Genomic DNA, 20,860 nt, shown 5'->3' on the forward strand with positions numbered 1-20,860 from the left:
GCATTTGTCTAATCCTCTTTTAAAGCCGTCTAGATCTGAGGACATCACTACCATCTTAGGTGAGAGAGTTCCACAGTTTAACTAGGTGCTGTTCGATGAAGTCCTTTTTTTATCTTTCCTTCTCACCTAAAAGTGAACAATGATTAGCACCTGTACGAATAAAACAAACAAACCAACAAGAATTGGGGGCTCTCCCGCTATTTAAAAGAAATTCTTTCAGAAGTCTAAAATGAGCAGTAGTGGGGAAACATTTCTCAAGAGCTACGAAGCGCTGTGGGCCAATGTGTGAGATGGCTCCAGAATCACATTTATTTATTTGTTTTGTTTTGGAAGATTTATTCAACCACTCAATCAAAAAACTTTCTAAGTAGCCACACAGAGAATAAAACTGCAGATCAAACACAGGTGAAACCTACATGCAAAAATAATGATCGTGAAAAGACACAGATCAAAATTGGTAGAAATTGGGTTAAAATAAATATGGGTGCCTAAAATTGCATGCCTGGACAAGCTTGCCGAAATAAAATGTTTATCGCTATTTGCAAAGCTGACACCATTTATTTAATACAGTGGTTCACAATTAACTAAGTACAGTGGTGCCTCGCAAGACGAAAAGAATCCGTTCTGTGATTCTCTTCGTCTAGCGGTTTTTTCGTCTTGCGAAGCAAGCCCATTGACGGATTAGCGGATTAGCGCTATTAGCGGCTTTTATCGGCTTATCGGATCAGCTGATAAGCGGCTTAGCGGCTTAGAAAAGGGGGGGGAGGAAAAACCCCCGCAGGAACTCGCAAGACATTGTCGTCTTGCGAAGCAAGCCCATAGGAGATTTGTTTTGCGAAGCACCTCCAAAACGGAAAACTCTTTCGTCTAGCGACTTTTCCGTCTTGTGAGGCATTCGTCTTGCGGGGCACCACTGTACTGTTTTTCAAAAGCCAAGCCACGGACCCCCTACTTTTGAAAAGTTTGATATCTGTTTGGTTGTTTTTGTTATGTGAACGGTGCCACGGACCCCCTCGGCTGACCAGCAATCGGGAATCATTGATTTAATGTATTACTAATTTATTTATTCTATATATTTATATCCTGCCCAATAACAAAAGTTTTCAGGAGAATTCACAACTACCCTGAGAGGTGAGTTAGGGTAAGTATGATTGACCCAGTCAGCTTCATAGCCGAGCGAAGATTCGAGCCAAGGTCTACATTTTCTCACTTGTTGAATTGGGCCCAAACCTTTAAAATTTGGTGGGGCTATCAAGTAAAATTCCCTTGGGGGCTGTTGCATTTGCGCAGTGAGGTCACGAAGCTACTCCATACTGAGTTGGACCACTGGTCAGCATCAGCCGATGTCACCCACTCTGACAGGCAACAACTCCCCAGGGTTTCTGGCACAGAAGTATTCCCAGTCACCTGTCATCTGAGATCCCTTTAAAAATGGAGGTGCTGTGTGGATAGAAACATGCATTCACAACATGTGCTCTACTGTAAAGTTATGGGCCCTCTGATGGGCTAACAGGTGGACACCTCTGAACTTCAGATCTTCAACTATCTGAAGGGTGAGAAGGTGAGAAATGGTCCCTTGCATTTTCCTGTAAGACCTATTAGAGTCGTTAAGAGTCGTCAACAGGCTCATCTCAGCTATCTGCCAATCTCCCATTCCCACCACCCTTCTGAGTAATACCCCTCCCCACCTTCTCACTATATAGAAGGATCTGGCAACTTCTGTTTCAGTGTATCTGAAGAAGTGTGCATGCACACGAAAGCTCATACCAAGAACTAACTTAGTTGGTCTTTAAGGTGCTACTGGAAGGAATTTTTTTATTTTGACTATGGCAGACCAACACGGCTACCTATCTGTAACTGGTGTCAGAAAGGTACAAAACACACACCTGGTGCTGCCTTGGTGATGGCGAGCCAGACAGGAAGCTGGAGGAGGAAGAGGAGGAGCACTTCACCCACTGAACTTTGACCTTTCCCAGAAGGGGCGACTGGGATGACTGGGCAATGATGAAATACTCCTCTGCGAAATTTTCCCTGCCAGATTTTGCTTTCTCAAAAAGCCTTGTACACACTTAAAAGCACTTTTCCTCACCCCAGAGATTGCTGGAAACTATCGTTTGCTCCTCACAGCGCTACAATCCCCAGCAGCTGTAACAAACTACAGTTCCCAGGATTCTTGGGGGAGAGGGAAGCAACGTGCTTTAAATGCATTTTAAATGCATGATGTGTGACAGGCCAAAATATGCTTCCTGCCCACTTTATGTAGGACCAGCTTAGAACCCTTTAGGATTGGGGCACCGGGGGCAGGAGGAGAAGGCGGGTGGTGAACTGGTCACCCAAGCACTGATCGTTCACTGGTGACAGCATGTCAGAGGACAATTTACATTTCAGAATAAGAAATAAGTCTGGGAATTATCCCTGAGGGAAAGCAGCCTTCCCTCCCATTAGTGATTCCCCACCTGGGTTTTCGACTCCTCCCTTTGGAGACCCTAAGGCAGCGGTTCTCAACCTGTGGGTCCCCAGATGTTGTTGGACTACAACTCCCATCATCCCTGAGCTCTGGCCTTGCTAGCTAGGGGTGATGGGAGTTGTAGTTCAACAACATCTGGGGACCCACAGGTTGAGAAAGGCTGCCTTAAGGCAACTGAAAACCTGAAACTTTAGGTCAGACCTTGGGATCTAGCCCCATAAAGATGCCTAGCTAGCAGAAGCAGTGGTCAGGGATGATGGGAACTGTAGTCCAAAACCAGCTGGAGACCCAAGTCTGGGGATCCCTGCCTTAGACCAAGAGGTCTAAATATCCCACCCACTTCTAAAAGGCCACAGAGAGTTAAAGGCCAAAGGCTTGGTTACAGAGGGACGTTTTTGCCTGGCACCTAAAGATATGTAATGAAAACACCAGGCGAGCCTCCCTGGGGGAGCGTTCCACAAATGGGGAGCCACTGCAGAAAAGGCCCCGTTCTCATGATGCCACCCTCCAGGCCTCTCACGGAGGAGGCACACAAAGAAGAGCCTCAGGTGATGATTGCAGAGTCTGGGTATGTTCATATGGGGAGAGGTGGTCCCTGTTTAAGGCTTTATAGGTCAAAAACAGCACTTTGTATTGGCCCCAGAAACTAATTAGCAACTAGTACAGTCGGGCCAGGTTCAGTGCTCAATCCATCTTGTGTTGGTGAGCAACCAGGCCACTGAATTCTCCACCGCTTGAAGTTTCCGAACCATCTTCAGAACCAGCCCTGTGTGTATGTGTGTGTCTGTGTGTGTGTGTGTGTGCGTGTGCGTGCGTGCGAACTGCAATACTAACTTAATTAATGCATTATCTGACAAAGCCTAACTGAACGAGGACACGATCCAGAAGCTTACAGAATCACGGTGCTGTAGAGTTGGAAGGGACCCTGAGGGTCATGCTGTCCAACCCCCTGGAATGAAGGGATTTCAACTAAAGCATCCATGATAGATGACCATCCAACCTCTTGTGCTAACTATGAAAACTTGGCTGAGAATTGTGGGCAGTTGCCGTCACCACGGCCCCACCCATTTACATGGGGAAGTAATGGGCGGGTTGTTGATGTTTAGTCATTTAGTCGTGTCCGACTCTTCGTGACCCCATGGACCAGAGCACGCAAGGCAATCCTGTCTTCCACTGCCTCCCGCAGTTTGGTCAAACTCATGCTGGTAGCTTTGAGAAGATTGTCCAACCATCTTGTCCTCTGTCGTCCCCTTCTCCTTGTGCCCTCCATCTTCCCCAACATCAGGGTCTTTTCCAGGGAGTCTTCTCTTCTCATGAGGTGGCCAAAGTCTTGGAGCCTCAGCTTCAGGATCTGTCCTTCCAGTGAGCACTCAGGGCTGATTTCCTACAGAATGGAGAGGTTGGAGCTTCTAAAGGTCCATGGGACTCTCTAGAGTCTCCTCCAGCACCATCATTCAAAAGCCTCAATTCTTCGGCGATCAGCCTTCTTTATGGTCCAGCTCTCACTTCCATACATCACTACTGGGAAAACCATAGCTTTAACTATATGGACCTTTGTTGGCAAGGTGATGTCTCTGCTTTTTAAGATGCTGTCTAGGTTTGGGCGGGTTACAAAGGAGAATTTCTGGTGCCCCAATCAAAGGCTCGATCCTATTTAACAGGTCAAGTCTCTTCCTCTTTTCCAATTCTACCAATGAAACCTGGGCGGAAGTTCAGCAGGTCCAGTGATTAGAAAACACTTGCTCTGGAGTGACGGTTCTGAGGAACGTTTGAAGAAGGTGGAGCTCCTACGATTTCTCTCGCACGAGAAGTATTACGTGAAAGCAGCCGCACAGTGCAAACACACTCCAAAGGGCACTTTCCCCCAGAAGTTGCAAAAATGGTGTCATCAGAAGTTGCTCCTAACTCTACGGCGGGCGGCTATCTCCTTAAGGCAGCCAGGGCTGACGTTACGACCCAATCACGCTTTTTTCCAAAAAATCTCTCTAGATACATACTTTTTTAAAAAAAAACCCAACCTGCACTTTATTACAGCTTCAACTGGTGTAGTTTAAGCAGAGATGCCCGGATGCCAAGTGGGGGAACGGAAAGTTAGGGGTATGGGGGAGGTTAGAGGGGGGAGGAAGGAAGGGAAAGAAAAGAGGAAACTCTGCAGGAAACAGATTTAAGCAATTTAAATGTTTTATAAGTTTTTTTGTAATTGAGGAAACTTTTCATAATCTGACATTTGTTAAAAAAAAAAGAGCCCACTTATTAGAAATTATGCAGCAGAGAGGGCTGTGGAAATATGAGCTCGCTTCACAATTATGAAGGCAGGCTAGGAAGCCCTCCTCTATTGTGTGAAGTGGCATAAACCCCACAGAGGGGCCTATCAGCTCACTAACAGGCGGGGGGCTGCGCCTTTCAAAGTGAGAGATACAAGCTTCAGGGCAAAAACCTGCCAGCTCCCTTCTGACCCCGCAATCCCCTACTGGTGACAGATCCAAGCTCCATAGCAAATTAGACCTTCTAACATTACAATTGCAGAAGACAGATTCCATTAGCGGTATCTGAAATTGAGTGGAGAGCAGCCGCGTTATCAGACCTGACTCATAAGCGGTGCTATTAATCAGAGCTATGATAGCATTTATATATTTCAAGCTATCTGCCTCGGCTGTGATATTCGGCTACAAAGGGTTGATGGGACTTAGGGACGGGGACAATGGAGCTTTCTTGGAAAAGCAGAGTAAATCAAGAAAGTCTATGACTTCCGCACATTCTGAAGGGATTGCGGTTTACATAAATTTTCTCCCAATTGGAGATTGAGCTCTTCCCCATCTTACACATGGGATTTAGTTGTCACTCAATGGGAACAGCTGTGAAAAGGTGAAGCAGCCCACCGTTCAGAATACTGCCTCCGCTTTTAAAGCAATTAACCCGTGAACAGGAGGATACCTGGCGATATCAAGAGGATTAGGCCAGGCAGCGCTTTATTAACATTTCCTTGAACTAATTCTAACTCTGACTAGCTGTCACGAAAGACTCCCTTTTTTGGGGGGGGGAGAAAATTAAGGGTGGGAGGGGTTGCGCTGGCCTGCTTTTTTCTTTCCAACACCCCCCTCCTGGTTCCCAAAAATGAAGCATGGATCCTTGAGTCTAAGAAAAAAATCAACAACCCCAGCATGTGCTAATTTTTTTTTTTAAAGCAAATGCAAATGAGGGAAATCGGTTAAGGTCCCTATAAAGTCTAATTCAATGCAACTTTGCTGCAAGTGAGAGAGAGGGGAGAAATATCTCCCCGTGTGTGTGAGAGAGAGAGAGATCAATTAGCCAAGGGGTCACGGTAGATAGTCTCCTAAAAGGGAAATTAATACAAGAGCTTTCTACAGCCTATTATTCCACACCCCCACTTTGCTAAAACTTAGAAGCTACTTGTTACTTAAGTATTAGCTGCTCCCGAAATTATAAAGAGCCTTGCAAGAACCTCAGACAAAGGGGAATAGTCTAATCTGGGAGAAATGTACCCAAATATACCTTAAATCGGAAGATTCCGCGCTCCCTTTTCAAAGCGCGGCGTTTTAATTTTCTGCTCGTCGCTGAATGGGATGATGGTCAGAGATACAATGTTTGAAGAGAATAAGCTCTGGGCTTAAAGAGTAAAGTCTCCATTTGCTCCAGGCTGGCATATGAAAGCAAGGGAGACACCCGGGAAGGTGGAAAATCTGATCAATTAATTTGCCTGACAGTAGGCAGGTAAGGATTCTTTCGGGATTGGGGGGGGGGGGAATTGATACAGCGGCCTCACCAGGCCATAGAAGGAAGGAGTCAAAACTGCATGGTCAAACAAAGGCAAGCACCCTCAAATTCTGCGAAGAAAGCCGAACAATTCCTCAAACGAGCCACAAGTTTATAAAAGACCGAGAGGTGGCTGGGAAAGGGAATATAAATCCAAATTGGGAGTCAGCTCGTCCCATTTAAACTCAGGATCCGAGAGCTGCAAAATGGGTGCATTGCAAACTCGCAGCAAAGAGCTAGCCTTTCACTTTAGCAGACTGTGACTTGAAACCAAATTTACCTTCTGATTTCCACAGTTCTGGCTTAACTTTGGAGAAGCCGCCTTCGCCCCCACCCCCTCCATGGCATATTTAAGATTCCTTTCACTTCAGGGTAAGGGGGGGGAATGTCAGTGCTGTACTGTGACTTTCGGCTGTGGGTGCAAACTGGCAGGAGCATCGATGTGGCTCGTCAGCTGCCCTGTGGACGCCTTGCTTTTATTTTAGATGAGCCATAAGTCGTGGCTTCCGCTTCAAGAGTTTCCACACGCCAAGAATGAAAGCTAAAAATTAAGGGAAAGGGGGCAAAGTTTCCTCTTGCTACGTATTTCTACCTAGGAAAAAATGTAAACGTCTCCTGCCATAATATAAACGAAAGAGAATTTTGTAGTGATTTCGCCCTTCACACACACAAGCAAAAAGTTAACGTTTGCTTTTAATTTGTGCTTTTGTCCTCTCCTGAATACACACACAGGCAAAACAAACATGAGGGTGGCCTTATAGCCTAACACCCATCTTGCAGTTTCAAACCTGGATGGAATGAATTATAACTTTCCACTTTGGGAATGCTGGTTAATGTGAATTTATTTCTTTTCGGCAGCCTTGGGAGAACGCAACATTCTCCAGTACAGTTGCAAAACCTTAGGAAGAGGCATTTTGTAAAAAAGAATTACATCCCAGGTCTGCAGATTTCTGCTTTTTTTCCTTTCTTCCTCCATGTGCAAAGCAGAACATGTTTCACAACTGCTAAAATGTGTATTGCTAAACACCCTATAACTCCATCCCTGCTTAATGGAAAGAATGTAAGGGTTTCACTTAGGAGAAAGAATAAGCAAATATTATGGCTCATCTAAGATTCTATAGAACTTTTGCTTTCAATGATGTTGGAACTCACAGGTAGATTACCACTTTTGTCTTTCCACTTCTTTGTTATTTGCAAAGGGAATCCTGGTATGAGTCAATACTTTACTTATTCTTTTGGAGTTGTGCTATTATTTTGTACTTTTCCCCTTCCACTTTATGTTTTACGTTTCTGATTCCTTGCTTACTTTATTTTCGTTGTTTGCACTTCCTGACAAATAAATAAAAATATTCTTAAAAATAAATAAATAAAATAAGCAAGAGAATGAATGCATCTGGATTGTCTTGAACAACCACTGCAACATTTGTTGAAACATGAAATGCTGAAACGTTAGCATACAAAACATAAAAAGGTGCCCCCTCCTCAAAAGGAAAAAGGAGATGGGGAACCAACCCACCCATGCAAACCAATTCTGTCAAAAAGATATCTAAAAAAATTAAACTGGCATTAAAAAAACACACCAAAAAGTTAAAAGATGGAAATTTCAGGAGCCGAGTCGTTTTAAACCTAATCAGTAACAGCTGTTAAAAACAGTGGTTTTCATATCAAATCTGCTCACGCAGAAATCGAAGTGATAAAAATTAAGGAGATGACTAAAAGAGATTTTTCTGGGAGGGAATTCCTATTTCAGGCAAGAAGTATAGATGGAAACTGGAAGGCGGTTGTTGTTTTTTCGTTCACAGAAAAAGTGGGGGGGGGAGGGAGTCCTAAATACCTGGCAGAATTCAAACCATGATTAGAAGAACAAAGTGTCAGAATACAGTTAACACTAATCCCGCGTGTAGAACAATGTCCTCTTAAGTGGGAATGAATGAAACTATTGTACGAATCAAAAAGCCTCCTTCAATTAAGCATTAAAATGAAACTATCTTGACCCGAAAACGAAGAGGAAAACTTGGGGAAGATGCCTCAAAACACAACGCTGGACAAAGGACCAGAATCTGTTAAGAGAACTGATTTACATAGCATATACAGAGAGGAAATTGTGGAAAGTGATGGCTGGGGGGGGAGATGGTTCGTTGGTTGGTTATAAAACAACAGAACCAAATTAAAATAATACACACAAAAAACAAACAAAAAATGCTAGCGAGAAGCCAAGCAACGATTCTTTACTGTACTCAACTGTCAGCGCCGCAAACAGCCTCCGTGCGCTTATATGCACACGGAAGGAAAAAGGTTTCCAGAAGGTTAAGTTCAGGTCAGGCAACAAATGAAATTGTTAACAACCCCAACTGACACTGTATAATGTCTTCTTCTGCCAAATCAATAGGCCGCTCTCGGCTCCAGATTACCATAGAGATGGTCTGCTCCTTTCTGAAGGGTGCCTATTGTCTGAGGGGGGAAACAGATTTGCCACTTGAACTGCCGTTGTTCCCTGGAGGATCTGCACTTCATTAATTATTTGCTGCCTTAAAAAAAAAGGAAAAAAAGAAAAGCGACAGACTTTCCATATATTTGCAAGCACCTATTGGGTCACAGAAGGAATTTGAGATATATATTTTTCTTGTTTCTGAGCCCCACCACCCAAAAGAAATCCCGGAAGACTTTTTTAAAGGTCATTCTGCAATATGCAAATATTGATATCGTATTTGGAAACACCTCGGGGGCATCTAGAAGTCAGTTGCTCCCACTCCCCTGAAATGACGTACCTTGGAATTTCTGCAACCTGGTGCACGGCCAGATGTTTTGGACTGATGGGAGTTGCATTCCAAAACATCTGCAAGGTACCAGGTCAGGAAAAGCTGCAGTAACTATTTCCTGAATCTCTTTGGGTAGAAGAGCAGAAGGCAAACGCTTTAGGCACTTAAAATAAATTTAAAAAGCAAGAATGTCCCAAAGGGACTTCAAGCATTCCTGTGGCTGTTCTACAGCGAGTCATTTAGACTTAATTTCACGTAAAAAAAAAAAGAGTTTATCACCGGGAGGGGGTGGGGAAATGCGTATAAACGACAGCTGAGGTGCGTGTGGTCTGCAACCCACAGTGACAGCGCAACATCACAGCGTACAACGTCCCGCAAACATTGCTGGAGTGGAACACTTCTGTGGCTTATTGTCAGAGCTGGCTGTACAAATGTTCTGCGCTGGAGGTTGCAATCTATGTCTGCCTTTAGTGTTCAAAGCCCATTAATGTGGCAGGAAAGCTCTGTCCTCAAATTGTAAAACTCCAGAGAAGGCCTACTAGCTGCAGCGAGCTGGGACAGAGTGGGTGATGTATAAGAAGTTGCGACTGCACCCCTCCACTGCTGTTCCAATAAAAGTGCATTACCGGTGGGTTTTATAGTGGACAGTCCAAGCACCGTTCTGAGTTAACAGTTGCTCTGTAATGCTTCCCAGGGGAAGCGGGTGGCGCTGTGGGTTAAACCACATAGCCTAGCACTTGCCAATCAGAAGGTCGGCGGTTTGAATCCCTGCGACGGGGTGAGCTCCCATTGCTCGGTCCCAGCTCCTGCCAACCTAGCAGTTCGAAAGCACGTCAAAGTGCAAGTAGATGAATAGGTACCGCTCCGGCGGGAAGATAAACGGCGTAAGCGGCTTAGTCCTGCTGGCCACATGACCCGGAAGCTGTACGCCGGCTCCCTCGGCCAATAAAGCGAGATGAGCGCCACAACCCGAGTCGGTCACGACTGGACCTAATGGTCAGGGGTCCCTTTACCTTTACAGCACGATTGATGTCTAGAGCGGCACCCTTGCGCTGGAGCGCAAAGAAGGTGGTCCAAAAAAAAAAAATTAAAAACCTGGAGCATTCGTGGTTCATTCTGCAGGAAACTACAGGACACACACGGATTGGAAACGAAACACTTGGATTTATTGGGTATATGAATAATCATTGTAAAAGTGTGAAGACACTAGCAGGACTGATATAAACTCTGTGAAGAAAAATCGTAAATTCTAAAACCTTTTGACCAAAGAGACAGAGTTGACTATAAGGATATAAAGGTCAGATGTGGAGGATATAAAGTGTGAAACAAAGACTTGAAAATAAAAAACCTGTTGAAGGGAGGGTGGGAAGTCACAAGCTCAGTAGAGCAAAGAATTTATTTGCTTTGTTATTGGTATGTTGAAATATTGTGTTAAAAAGAAATTAATATAAATTGTATTTTTTAAAAGGGAAATGAAACAGTTGGTCTGCCCCAAAACGTTTTAACAAAACAGTGATTGCCCCAAATACTGTCATAAGCAGAAATCATCATGAATGCACACTAAAAAGGACAGTTAAAAGAGCCTTATTGACATGTTCCTATAAGACTGGGTTTGTGGATGTGGTGTGTAAAACAAAAAAATGGTCTTCAAGATATTTGAATGACATATTTGGCCACTCTTTTCCAGTAAATACACCCCCTAATATTATACAGAGTTTCAAATGCCTGGTGTCTGAGGCATGAATTGTTAATGCCCTAAAAAAGATTTTTTTTAAAAAAAACCTCCCAAAATTAGCTTGCCACTGCGATTTTATTTTCAATTTACCTGTTTATTATTTTTCTCTTTCTGCTGTAGGACAACAACAACCACAAAAAACCCGCACGCAAATGTAATTCCTTTGTAAGGCTTCATCCTGTGATGTTTAGAATAAACAGAGGATGAGGTCGTATCCTTACAAAGAGAGGCATTACTAGGAATGCATTAGAGATTAATATAAAATAAAATGTATAGACGCGGGGATTTCTGCCCCCTCGCCCCCCTGCGCCACCACTAATGGAACTTGGGAGTATTATTATTTATTCTTCTCCAACATTAGGCTCAACGCTGCTCCCAGCCGATATGACAAAAGCACTCTTTGCCTTGAGAATTCGCGCTTTATATATTTCCTTCCGAAAAGCTTTGGGGCCCTTTCCCCATATTATTGCTATTAACCCTACTCCTTTAACGACGCTGAAAATTAGTTAAGGATGAATTATCTGATAGGGGAAGCCGCTATTCATGAAATATTAGAGAGGTGTACTTAAGCAAATAAGGCACTGTCTGCCAGAAGGCACACAGTATGTAAAACATTTATCACAGCCTAGGAGCAGCCAGCCAGCCAGCGAGAGCGCCGAGTCCACCAGGCGCTTTTCCCTGAACAGCCTTGCATCTCTTTCAAGGAAGCCTGGCAGGAGTGCTTGGCGGAGCAGGTCTGGGTTTCAAGCAATGTTAATTCTTATTTGGTAGAAAAGAAAATGTGTAATGAGGATCTTCAAAAGAGGCTGCCTGCTCCCCTCTCTGCTTGCAGGAGGCTGCTCACGCACAAGCCCCGCAAAGTTCCCTTTCCCTTGAAATTTCACTCGTAAGGAATTAAAGGGTGGCTGATCTAAGGTGCCCGGTCTGCCTCCGAAACAAGTCGTCTGCAGAAAGCGGCGTTTGGCATTTCCCTAGGAAAGCCCCAGAGCCATAAGAACGAGCATGGCTACACTGCTGGCATGTGGATGTGGGCGGCTTGGGTTCAGCGCATCACCCAGCCGTGAAATTTTTCATTGAATATCCCGGGGGCAACTTGGTATCGGTTGGCCTCAGTTCCACGCCCATTAAACGGGATTATTAAGGGTGGGTGGTTTCCGCCCCCGAAAAATGAATGGAATAAGGATTGTCAAAGCACTCCTGAGCTCTGAAAGCAATATAGGAATGGTTAATAATGAATAACGGGGGTTCGAAATAAAAGGAGCCACCTTTGACAAAGCCTGCCCATGGGCAGTTGGGTAAGGCCAACGCATTGCCATCGAACTAAATAATTTGCTAGCATAATAGGGTTGGGGAGCCGGGAGAGAATGTTATGCTTTATTTGAAGTATCTTCGAAACTGCCCCTGTACAGAAATACTCATAAACCTTCAGTTTCAGTTGGAAAAATGATTGGTTTACCTGCACACCCATACCAGTCCAAGAAACCTCTCTTGGCAGAGTGCTATCGGTTATAGCCAAAACAAAAACCGCATTTTGATGTGGGTGAGACAGCCTTTGCCGATTTGGCACAGTCCCAAGGCAGGGTTTCTTAAAAATTGCCTTGACACTGGTCTTGTTCGCATGTAACACTAAGCCATGGTTTGTTTAAGAAATCACATCCCACAGATGATCAAACAAATGAACGCTGGTGTCTCCAAAAATCTGGTTTGTTTCCCAGCTGCTCTTGCATCAGTGAGGGTTGAGGTGGAAAAATGATCAGTGGTTAAGGGAAGGATTCCACACAGCGGCCAAGCCACGGTTAGAACAAACCAAAGTTCATTGGCACCAAAAAATCACTGTGCCAACAACAAACCATGGTTTCAGGCAGGAAACAAACTATTGTTAAGTGGCTAGGCAGGATTAATACAAAATGCTAGGCATGTGCAAAACAGGCTGCTCTCCTCTGCAAAGTCATACAAAAATAGATCACCAAAGCAACTACTCCAGAGTAAGGACTGTGGACAAGCAAACAAATAAATCACATTTATTTCTGCAATTTATTTGTTTGCTTGTCCACACTCCTTACTCTGGAGTAGTTGCTTTGGTGATCTAGTTTGGTATGACTTTGCAGTGTGCCAGTATACCACTGGCCTGTATATTGTTTGTTGAAATGCTCTCCTTTGCAGTATTTATCTCCCTTATACTGTTATCCCCAAGTCATTAAACAAGCCCTATTTCTCTGACCCTTGTCACACATAACAATCCTTCCACAAGAACAGTTCGACAGTGGAATTTGCTGCCAAGGAGCCTCCTTCTTTGGAGGTCTTTAAGCAGAGGCTTGACAACCATATGTCAGGAGTGCTCTGATGGTGTTTCCTGCTTGGCAGGGGGTTGGACTCGATGGCCCTTGTGGTCTCTTCCAGCTCTATGATTCTATGATTCTATAAGAAGCCACAGAGGTGTGGATGCTGCTTCTCCTGTGTCTACATTATGCATGTGACTGCCCAGGTGTGTGAGGCCTATCATTTGGGTTTTCCCCACCCGGCTGATGCCCAACTGAGAGAATGGGTGAGAGGAAAGACTGTTAGGACTGGCCTTGGGCCCTAACACTGTGGTCAGTGTGGCTGCATATTGCAGCTACAAATCGGGAAGTCACCAGTTCGAATTCTCTCATTAACTCAACAGGTGGCCTTAGACAAGCATGCCCTTACACAGAAAAATAGACAGATACCCCTCAGGCCTTCCACCTGTAGCATGGGCGATGTTGACTTATCTTACAGGGTTGCTGGAAGACTTACAAGTAGATAGTGCTCTCAAAGCGCTTTGAGCACTTGAAAAAATGGTATTAATTGTAATAACAAGAGGATAATAAGATTAGAAAGGGAAACTGTGTTAAGGCAGGAGATACAGTGATACCTCGGGATGCGAACGGGATCCATTCCGGAGCCTCGTTCGCATCCCGAACAGAACCTAAGACGCGACAGCGCGTCTGTGTGCACGCGGGTCGCGTTTCGCCACTTCCGCGCATGACGTCATTTTGACCTTGAAGTAATGCGCTCTGTTACTTCCGGGTCACCGCGGAGCGCAACCCGAAAGCGCTCAACCCGAAGCATATTTATCCCGAGGTATGACTGTATAAGCATCCTGAATAGGAACACCACCACGCTGCAACATTTTGCTGCAGCGCCAATTTGTTAACAGCGTATGTAACAGGGGCCACTCGCAGTCTTACGCCGGACATTTGGGAAAGACCCACATGGTTGCCCTTCCTAAATATATCACAATTGCCTGGGATCACAGTAGGGAGGGAGAAGGGGGCAGTCTCCCACCCTGCTGGAAGCGAGGGTGAAGAGGGCCTCAGGTAGCCGGCACCAATTCAGGTATCCACCAGATTCTGGAATCCTCTCCAGGGGAACACAGCTGGCATCTCCAGTGACAGCTTTTAGATGCCAGGCAAAAAACCTTCCATCCACCCAGGCCTTCTGTGGTTAAGTTAGCCCAGGGGTCAGCAACCATTTTCAGCTGTTGGCCGGTCCACCGTCCCTCAGACCTTGGGGGGGGCGGACTATATTTTTTTGGTGGGGGGGGGGAATGAATAAATTCCTATGCCCCACAAATAACCCAGAGATGCATTTTAAATAAAAGCACACATTCTACTCATGTAAAAACACCAGGGCAGCCCCACAAATAACCCAGAGAAGCATTTTAAATAAAAGGACACGTTCTACTCATGGAAAAACACGCTGATTCCTGGACCATCCGCAGGCCAGATTTAGAAGGTGATTGGGCCGCATCCAGCCCCCGGGCCTTAGGTTTCCTACCCCTGAGCTAGCCTCTACAGCTGTGGTCATCTTTGAGCAGAGTCAGGTAAGGCTTGTCCTTACTGTGTTGTTGGCTGAGGATTTGGGGAAATGTGCGTTGTACGTCATTGGTTACATTTCTGGCTTCTCGACGAGTTTATCGGGTTGTATGTTATCTTCTTGAGTCACCCTGAGACTGAAAGAATTAATATAAACTCCTGTGAGTCCCTGACAGCACAGGCAGCGCAGTCTGAACTCTCTGGAGGCCACTGGGCTGGCCAAAGCCGGCCCAAAAAGATGGTTTGAACCGTCCAAAATACCATTTCTCACCTGTGAGTTAGGATACAGAAAGATGGGGGGGGGGAGCTAATGTACGGTAATACCATTATTTAAATGTAATTTTGAATTACTGTAGCAGCTGCCACCTTGGGCTCCTTTGGAAGGAAGGACAAGGGTATAAATTTAACAAATAACCAAGCCAGGCCACCCCAAAATGCTTTCTCTTTCGCACATGGTTAGAAGCAGAGAATCCTGCAATGCAAAAAAAGGGAAAGATTGTTCATATTTTCTTGCAAGTCGGTACAACCTGAAAATTTCCCGACACACACTTCCAACTGACGATCTCCCATTTCCACTGCAGCCCCTGGCAGTCCAAGCTGCATCTCAATATTATTTGGTCAGTACAGTATTCCAAGTCACTGTACTGTACACACAGGTGGAATAACGCAAATGACGCCATCAGCAGGCAGCTGCCTCCCCTTCGTAACGCCAGCAATTAAAAGTTTGCCAGTGCAGTTGATGCATGTATTGTTAACTTATTAAAAAAAAAGACATCTGTGTCTTTTTGTAATGACAAACATTGTTACTTCTGGTTAGATAAACCTGATCAGCATCAACAAGACTGAACAATGTTGCCACTCTTTTGAAATAAATTAGTTGGGGTTTTTTCCGGCGGGGGGGGGGGGAATGTTGTCTGTGCATGTGTTTTTAACTTTTGTGAAGACTCCGAGGCCCGATACAAAATTTAAATTATATAAACAGTAGCCAGATGAATCAATTAGCAGTTTGCAGCAAGCGCTGGGGTGGAAACTGACAATTCAGCAGCCGTGACGATTCAGCTGAATGTTGTTTTTGACTTTAATGTAGAGTTGTACAGCTAAACCAAAGAAGGGAAGGGATTTTAGTATATAGCGGATATTTCCTTGTGGGCGCCGTTTGTTTAAAGCAAAACAGTTCACGGAATGTATCCCAATGAATTTAGATTGATTGCAGATATTATTGTTGTTTAGGAAGACAATTTATGAACGACGTTTTCCCACTAAGGATATGACTACGAACGATAATAAGGTTAAGAGAAAGGGAGAAAGAGGAAGTGGGTATAGAAGGGAGGGAAGCAGAAACAAGCAGGAAATTGAGAGGGGAAAGGAAGGGGATACAAGATTAATAACTAGATCAGCTGCTTACTTCTAAAATCAGGGGGAAGGGCCGTAGCTCAGAGGCAAAACATCTGCTTTGCATTCAGAAGGTACCAGGCTCATTCCCAGGCTTCTACAGGTAGGAAATGCTGGAGAGCTGCTGCCAGCCAGGGTTGACAATACTAAGCTAGATGGACTCAGCAGAAGGCAGCAGCCTATGTTCCTAAGATCATGTCCCAACACCCCCAGAAATTCAGTCCGGGGTACGCTCTTGCAGGGATGTTTGAAAACGAAATGCTTTATGCTTGGGGATTTGTGGGGCCAGCACATGCACATGCCTTGGCTAAATGCACATCCAGGGTGCATGCTGAGCTCTGCTGGCCCCCAAAGACTCCCCTCCTTCACAGGCAGGCGGTGCCAGCTCTGCTTACGCAAATGGAACACGCCACAGAGAAGCAGTCTGAGTACAGGGACTCCAGATTCAGGCAAAGGGTCCTCTGCCCATTTCCCCACAGGTGAGAGTGGCAACCAGGATCAGTGCAAAAGCTGTACAATCTGCATGGCATACTTTGCCCTCTGATACATGGGCTGGGCGATATCCAGTTTCCAACATCGTGATATATCACCAGCTAAACACCGTGATAAATCACAGTGTCTGAAATAAGGAAGGAGCTACGCAGAGGCATCGGCTGGCGTCAGGGTTTTTCCTACATTGTGATTTCTGCGTGGCAGACACACCCACACACCACGGTTCACAATATACTGCCAGGTCAAAAACGAACGCCCATCACGATTCGCGATATCTTGCTGGGTCCAAAACGATGGACTTCAAAAACCGGTTTGGGGACGATATATCAATACAGAGCTTCCCAAGCCTTGCATGTTGGTGATGTCCTTTTTAGACATGCATCCTTTCGCGGCACAGCAATTCAGTTTGGCTAGCAAACCACCGGGCCGCTCGCTCCCTTTCCAGCCCCGGGGAGAGCGCAGGGAACATTTGAACGACACACCTACACACTGCAGCCGACACACAAACATGTCGTGACGCATCGTTTGGAAAGCTCTGTGTCAATAGACTGCCCAGCCCTACTGATACGGTGGATTTCCATTTCCCAAAGTGTCTGGTTTGTTCCGTAACCCCAAGCAGGCAGCTTCCACGAGGGAGCATCCGCCAGCTTCCGCTTCTGGAATGGAGCCGAGATGCATTAGGGCAGACCGAAGTTAGTTCTCTGATGCTCTGTAGTTTTTTCCACAATCGACTGAGCTTGGGATCCAAAGGCCAGCTTAGACTCATGCAAGGGAGCTCCGCTAGCCCTGCACAATTTCTGACATCCCTTGTCCCCGCCGCTTTCCCAAAACTGAATCCCCAAAACACCCATGTTACAAACTGTTCTTGAAACTCCTTGAGTGTTTCAGAAGCCATTTGCCGCTCCAGGAAAGCAAGGAGATGGGGGGGTGAGGAGTCCTCCCTTGGACTCACACAGAGCTAGCGCCATGTCCTGTCAAGCCCGGCCTTCACCCAGAAAATTATGCATTTTGTTCGGTTCTGCATGCACAGCCTGTCACGGACAGCAGCCACTGCCGCCGCCGCCACTGCTTTTGTGTCGGGGAGAAGCTGATCTCCACAATTAAAGATCCCACCCAGTAACTGCAGATCCCGGAAAAGAAGGGGGGAAATATATACCAGCAGCATCTACTTTACCTGGCCACGGTGTAAAAGAAAAACGGCGCTGCGGCGGCTCCAAGCACAGCGCAGAGCAGGTTCACGCGGAAAGCGACCGAGCCAAAAGGGAGCAGCTCAATTGCCAGTTTAGCCAAAAGAGTGAAAAGAGGATAGCCCGGGGGGTGAGCAACCTAGGAGGGAAAAAGAAACAGAGAAGGATTTGCAGTGAAGATGTCACACAAGGGCTGTCTGATGGAGAAATAAGTGCCTTATCAGCCTCATAATAAACACACAAGTCAGAGCACAGTCCCTTTAAAAAAAAAAGCAGATTTTTTTCCCCCACCCCTTCTCATCTCATCTCGTCTCTCTAAAGTGCCAATTCTAAACTTTGCAGAAATATCTGCCTTAGTGGATTTGCTACACTCATCAAGGAGATGAATGCGCCACTTAAGAGATGCGGTGGGACTCGTCGCCATTGTCCTTTAAATGGCTTGAAGTTTGGGTTCATAGTATATTAAGGTCATTCAAAAGGCTGGGATTCCAAATATATACACATATACATATACAATTCGACCAAAATAGAGAGAAAGAACAGATTCTGAACTATTTTATTGGTTAGCAAGCTGAAAGACCACACTGCTATCGGATTACCACCGCGATGACAGTCCTAAGGTCTCGCCTAAAGGGGATCACACGCCGTAATAAAAGTTTATTAAATAACAAAAGTTATTAAAATTGTTAACCCGATTTATTTTATTCTCCCCAGCTTATACAAAATTTGGGTTGATAATAAGCCAACTACTGTATATACAGTAAAGCCTTTGCTTTATAATTTAGTTTAATTGGATTTAAAACTTGGGAGTAAATTGTCGCGTGCTGTACTTATAAGTTAGCAAAAACTGTGGTTTGAAAATAAATTAATCTACTTTAACTCCATGCTTAATTAAACTTCCTTAATTCCTAAAACTGTTAATGAGAGCATTGATTAAACAATAAAACTAATACTTACTCCAAGCTCATAGGCGGCTGTGATCAGCTCCCCTGTGAAAAAATAATGTAAAACCAATAATTACTATTAGGGAACGACACTCCTCCCAAGTTTTGAAAATCCAAACCCTTGCGTTGGGGGTTTTGCATTAATTTGACTGGATAAAAGTGTAAATCTGTAGAGATTTAACAGCATGAAATTTTTCCAAGAATATTTTCTTCCCCCACTGATGTCGTTGCACAAAATATCTTTTGTTGTGTGTTTCTTTCGGCACTTCTATCAGCAGATAAATGAAGGTGCATTGTAATAATAATAATAATAATAATAATAATAATAATAATAATAATAATAATAATAATAATAATGGAACTATTTGGGTTACGCAAACAGTATTGCAGGAGGGGATGTGAAATAACCATGAAAACTGCATTTCCACAGCAGCTCAGCTCATTACCGATTTACCGATATTGTTCCTTGTCTCCCAAAGTATCTGCAGCTTCGCATTTTGAAGCCGGGGGACTGCCCTAACATGGCCATATACCTGTGGCAGTGTATTCCCAAGGGACTTGTGAATTCTCTGCTGCGTTGCCATTATATTTGGCCTCAGTTTATTGTGTACGAAAAGCCCTGTTTTGAATTACCCGTATTTTTCGCTCTATAACACACACCAGACCATAACACGCACGTAGTTTTTAGAGGAGGAAAACAAGAAAAAAATATTCTAAACGAAATAGTGGATATATGATTTTTGTGGTTCATGCTGTGACCACAGACATGTGATCTGACAGTGAGTTTGGAGTAGCCCAATGCAAAAATCCTGAGGATCCATGTGGATCCATGCTTTGTAACCACGGAGGACGGAAGGAAGGGGAACCATGGATCCTCTGCTCACGACTGCAGCAGATCCCCCCCGCCACCCGCAGGCATTCCCTCCATAACACGCACAGACATTTCCCCTTACTTTCTAGGAGGAAAAAAGTGAGTGTTATGGTGCAAAAAATACGGTATTTTTCCACCTTTTTTGCAATTTCTTTTAAAAAAATGAATGAAAAGAGTGGTGTCAAGGATGTTTGTTGAGAACTTCCTTCAGCCAGTTGCATCTTCAAAGCACCGTCCATGGGATCAGATGCACTGTAAGATAAGTCAGGTTGCATTAGCCAAATCTATTTCACATTACTGTTGGAAGGATAGTACTTTGGGGCAGGTCTGAATTAATCATGAGCGTCCAAACCAAGGCACTCCCATTGGCTCCAGCGCCCAGCACCAATAAATATTTGGAGGTGCACCTGACATATTATTTAGGTGGTTTTCATCATATGCCTGAAGACACACCTGTACCATGGCTTCTGAAACATGAGATACGTTTTAGGACCAACCCTGGGCTCTCTCGATTGTCATTTGTTGTAAACCAATCTTAACTTTAAAAAAAAAAATTGTTGCAAACCGCCCTGGGAACTTACTGGGAATAGCGGCAAGAAATCAGATTATCTACTTATCGAGCTAACTGGCTGTGAAATGGATACCAATCCTAGCACTGAAGGAATTTTTGCTTCGTGCTACGTTGAATGAAACCCCTGGAGTCCAACAGTATCTGGAGGGAATCAAGCCAGCTATTTATAAAACCATACAGTTGAAAATAAAATAAAAGCAAACTTGAAAGGTTTAAAGGCACTTAAAAAGCACCAAGAACGTTAAAAGCAGTGGCGAATTTCAAGGTTGCCAGGGCCAGTATCTACCAGCCATCGAATGCCTGGGTAAGCAAGGACGCCTTTATAAATTTCCGCTGGGAGCCAATAATGAGGGAGACAGATGCAGCTCACTGGGGAGGGCAGGGAACAAACATGGAGCCACCACCAAGAAGGCCCTGTCATGGGTCAATGCCAACTGGGCAGTAGCAGGAGGCACCACCACCACTGGGTCTCCCTTGGCCAACTGTAGGGCCCAAGATGGTTGTTACTGGGAAAGTCGCTATTTTAGGTACTTGAGTCTCACACTATTTAGGGCTTTTTAGGTACTTGAGTCTCACACTATTTAGGGCTTTTTAGGTACTTGAGTCTCACACTATTTAGGGCTTTTTACTCTAGCACTGACACCTTGGGCTCAGTAGCTCAGTGGCAGCCATTGCAGGGCTGCAGCGTCCGGACCAATTTCAAGGGCAGCCCCGCAAAGAGCACACTGCAGTAGTCTAGGTGGGAGGTCACAACAGCATGGGCAACTGAGGTCACGCTATCCCAGTCCAGGGGCATCCACAGCTGGCAAACCGGCCTAAGCTGGGCATAAAT

At 44.9% G+C, this 20,860-nt stretch overlaps 1 protein-coding gene across 2 annotated transcripts in view; it reads right to left on the reverse strand.

The window, feature by feature from the left end:
• The window catches only part of TMEM260 (transmembrane protein 260), a 62,337-nt gene that overhangs the window by 35,973 nt on the left and 5,504 nt on the right, over positions 1 to 20,860 (reverse strand). For both annotated transcript variants that reach the window (XM_082217802.1, XM_082217803.1), the window contains exons 2-3: positions 18,600 to 18,631; positions 17,630 to 17,781 (exon numbers count right to left, since the gene is read on the reverse strand). In XM_082217802.1, the coding sequence (XP_082073928.1) occupies positions 17,630 to 17,781; positions 18,600 to 18,631 (184 nt within the window). The remainder of the gene's footprint in view (positions 1 to 17,629; positions 17,782 to 18,599; positions 18,632 to 20,860) is intronic.

Source organism: Podarcis vaucheri (genome assembly GCF_965113315.1).
Source record: "Podarcis vaucheri genome assembly, chromosome: 1".
NCBI classification, from domain to species: Eukaryota; Metazoa; Chordata; class Lepidosauria; order Squamata; family Lacertidae; genus Podarcis; species Podarcis vaucheri.